Source organism: Frankliniella occidentalis, unplaced genomic scaffold (genome assembly GCF_000697945.3).
Source record: "Frankliniella occidentalis isolate FOCC.00 unplaced genomic scaffold, Focc_3.1 Scaffold36, whole genome shotgun sequence".
Lineage (NCBI taxonomy): Eukaryota > Metazoa > Arthropoda > Insecta > Thysanoptera > Thripidae > Frankliniella > Frankliniella occidentalis.
In genome coordinates this window covers 2,149,039-2,152,547 of record NW_026267166.1, presented here as the reverse complement: position 1 = coordinate 2,152,547, position 3,509 = coordinate 2,149,039, and the positions used below count along the sequence as shown (strand labels likewise).

Sequence of the window (3,509 nt, the reverse complement as noted above, 5' to 3'; positions counted from 1 at the left end):
ATTTTCTACTTTTATGAAATAGGAGGTGGAAAGTAGAAAATCATGTTTTAACATCGCGTGAGCGTATTGCGTGGTTCGATACACGTATCGAGATGTACTGTACAGTACACTAGACTGAGCCTCGCTGGCGGCAAGCAGGGAAGTGCGACGAGATCGCTGGCAGACTACATACCCCGCGGAACAGAGTCTTCATGTGGATATACCCCGCGCGTTTGAACGCGGAGTCTCGATTTCCTTTATGCCGCCTAGTACGTGCAGTGCGTTTGTTCTTTTGTTAATAAAACCTAGTCATTTTTGTAAGAAAAAAAAGCACACAATCATTTAGTACCTGTAATTTGCAATTTAAAGCTGTTGTTTAGTGTCACTCACCCTACAATTTACAATAAAACAAAGCAAATATTACAGTTCTATATTGTGTTAATGATAGACAGTTTCCAACTATCGAGCCAACTATTTCTAAATAGATTTTTTCACATACACTGTAAAAAAATATCTAAAAATTCAGTAGAAGATTCGGACTGAAAAATCAAGTCTCTTGCTCTGAAACTACATTTCAGACCAACCGGTCTGAATTTTCAAAAGAAATTTACTAGATTGAGCTCCGAATTTCTGTTTCAGACTGAGTGCTCTTTTTTTTAATAACTACTGTGTGCCTTAACACAGCTCGGAAAGCCCAGAAAAACTCCGTGGGAATATGCTACCATCCCTGCTCTGCGCCTAGCGCCGGGGTGGTAGGCCACCAGTTTGCCCACCCGTGACCATTACGGCCCTAGCGCAACGAGCAGCTGACAGTGAAGTCCCGCGGGGGACTCTTGGCGGCGCCCCCATAAAGAACATGGATCTAATGGTAGCGCCTGCTAGACGCTGGGTAGGCCAACCCGCCGGGTGGTAGCGCCTGCTAAACGCTGCGTAGGCCAGCCCGCCGGGCACGTATGTGAGGCTAGCTGCCCACCCTCACAGCCCACTGCCCACTGTCGGTCGGGCGTGCGGGGAGGGGAGGGGAGGGGAGTGGTGTCGAACAGCTCTGGCGGCAAGGGCTTACAGTTTCGAAAGTTGTTTTTTGTTTCGCCTTTTCGTTTAACAATTTTTATTTCCTCTTATATCTATCAAATAAATACAATAAATAACAGGAGCGTCCAAGGAGAGGAACATCGTACACAATTTTATTTAGTTCCCGGGAGATTGCTCACATTTAAAGCTCTCTTAAGCTCGGTACGACCTAGGAACGGTGATCAGTCTGTCCGTCGTAGCACGATTAGAGTTAACGTTTATGAATAAAGTAATACGAGATCCTTTACGTAGGTTTGGCGCCGGCAGGGTTTCGTCAGTTTCTGACGTGACTAAGTTACTTCTTCATGGACGCGACGTAGTCGCCGAACACCTTGATCAGCTCCATTTGGTGGCGCCCGACGTCCGGGATGTAGGAGGCGGGCAGGTCGAAGCCGTGGCCGTTGCCGCCCGGCAGCTCGATGGTGTACGAGAGCTCGATGCCCGCCACACCCTTGGCCCAGTCGTCACTGCCGCCCGCCGCCGCGTCTGAAAGCAACGCGAAGAAACGCGATGACAATAATGAGAAAATAGTTTAGTGTTTTCGATAGGTCGGGTACGGCCTGAAATTTTAGTCCTCCCGAAGCTGTTTTAGATGGTGTCGGGCCAAAATTTTTGACCATACCTGACCTATCGAAAACACTAGAATAGTTTTGTACAAACAAATCCTAGAACAGGGAGCAGGGAAGTGTCGTCGTCCGTCTGGAACCAGCTGTCGGTAAGAAACTACACCCAGAAAAATCCTTTCTTATTTTAGGTAAATTTGCTCGTGTTTTAGTAGATTTGAACTCGCGGGTTTGCACAAGTTCATGTTTCAAAAAAAAAATATGAATGATCTCATTTCAATTACATGTTTGCGTTGTTGAGAAAATTGAACTCGATTGAACTCGTAGTTTGTACAAATATCAGGTGGCCGATTAACCTCCCTCACTTCTGTCTGATGTAGTTATGCACGACCGCACGCACGAGTGAGTGCGGGTTGACTCGCTCGACCCGTTAGGCGCCGTAGACAGGGGCGATAGGCAAGCCCGCCCGCAGTCTCGTCTGCGCGCAGCACAGTACAACTACAGAAGTGCGCGGGGCTAGCCAGCCCCCTGATATACGTGACGCAAGAAATGATTTTTCTGTGGGTACAGACGTTACTGACTGCTGTCCCCTGCGCTATTTCATTTTACCAGGTGGCTGAATTACGCCGCGCACTTCGCACTTCCGTAGTCACTCTGTGCCGAACGCACGCGTGTAGGCGGGTTGCCTACTCGCACGGGGCCACAAGGAGCCGTATGACGTATAGGCAGCGACAATAGGCAAACCCGCCCGCACGCGTGCATGTGGTACAGTAGAACCATGAAAGGGCGCGGTGAGAAACAGCCACCTGGAATGTCGAGAACAGGCCTCTTGTTCTCTTCTTCACCACCCAATCTCTATGAGCACAATGTGTTCGGGGAGGGAGGAGAGATAGAGTGTGATGTTGGACGAGTCAAACGGATAAGTACTTACAGAGGACATTAGTGGAGCTGCCGATAGTGTACGGGTCGCTGCCCGCCGCCACCATAGCCTTGTTAGCCTTTTTGGCCAGCGAGTCCTGTCACGGAAATAAGATGGGATTACCTTTGCCATCTCTATGTGTTACTATGTATTGCTTACAGTACAGGGCTGGAAAGCATACGCACCAGTATCTTCCAGTCGTTAGGCAGGGTGCTGGTGTAACCCCACGGGTACAACAGAAACTGGGAAATAAATTTCATTATTTTCGTAAAAAACGCCATTGTTCATGAAATGTGTTCCTGATCGATCTTAAATTGTTTTTACTCACGTTCCCGTAGCTGTGATACGTGAGGTACATCTTCATGCGATCCTTGTTGGCGAGCAGGTAGTCCCGAACGGCGCGTGCCTCCGGCTCTGAGAAGGCCTTGCTGCCGGCGTAGGTGTAGGAGCACGCCGACCAGCTGGCGCCCACCTCTGGGAACAAGGACCAGCCGTTTAGTTGTTGACGCGCACCCCAGAATGTACGCCCAAACTCATTCAGTCGGTACACACACACACCTCTCCAGTGGAAGTCGAAGTTCCTGTTGGCGTCCGCTCCCGCGCAGCCGAGCCCCCACCACGTCTTGGAGCGTGTCTTCCTCCAGAGACGGTCCTGCGAAGTTGAAAGAATGTAAGACCGCTTAAGCTTAAATGACGCCAACAGCAGTGTTACTGGAAGTGCAGCGAATCACAGGTGAGAGTCAATGCCGTCAGGCGACCTGAGCGGGCGTGTTCGCGGCCGCGAGTAACTGCTGAGGGTCAAGAGATAAGCCGTCAGCGGCAGGGAAGGCCCAGCGGCCCGGCCCGCCCCGCAGCGCCTGCCGCCCGACCTTGCACCGAGAAACTGGAGCACCCCGTCCTCACCGTGGTGTGCGAGTACTCGTCGCCGTCGGGGTTCATGGGGGGCAGCACGTGCCAGTCCCTGCCCCGCCTCCCCC

At 51.0% G+C, this 3,509-nt stretch overlaps 1 protein-coding gene across 1 annotated transcript in view; it reads right to left on the bottom strand.

The window, feature by feature from the left end:
- Positions 1-1,124: 1,124 nt before the first annotated feature.
- The window catches only part of LOC127749165 (carboxypeptidase B-like), a 4,768-nt gene continuing 2,383 nt past the window's right edge, over positions 1,125-3,509 (bottom strand). Inside the window, exons 2-7 of the mRNA XM_052266281.1 lie at positions 3,436-3,502; positions 3,091-3,184; positions 2,861-3,006; positions 2,718-2,774; positions 2,545-2,629; positions 1,125-1,536 (exon numbers count right to left, since the gene is read on the bottom strand). Of these exons, the coding sequence (XP_052122241.1) occupies positions 1,346-1,536; positions 2,545-2,629; positions 2,718-2,774; positions 2,861-3,006; positions 3,091-3,184; positions 3,436-3,502 (640 nt within the window). The 3' untranslated portion in view covers positions 1,125-1,345. The remainder of the gene's footprint in view (positions 1,537-2,544; positions 2,630-2,717; positions 2,775-2,860; positions 3,007-3,090; positions 3,185-3,435; positions 3,503-3,509) is intronic.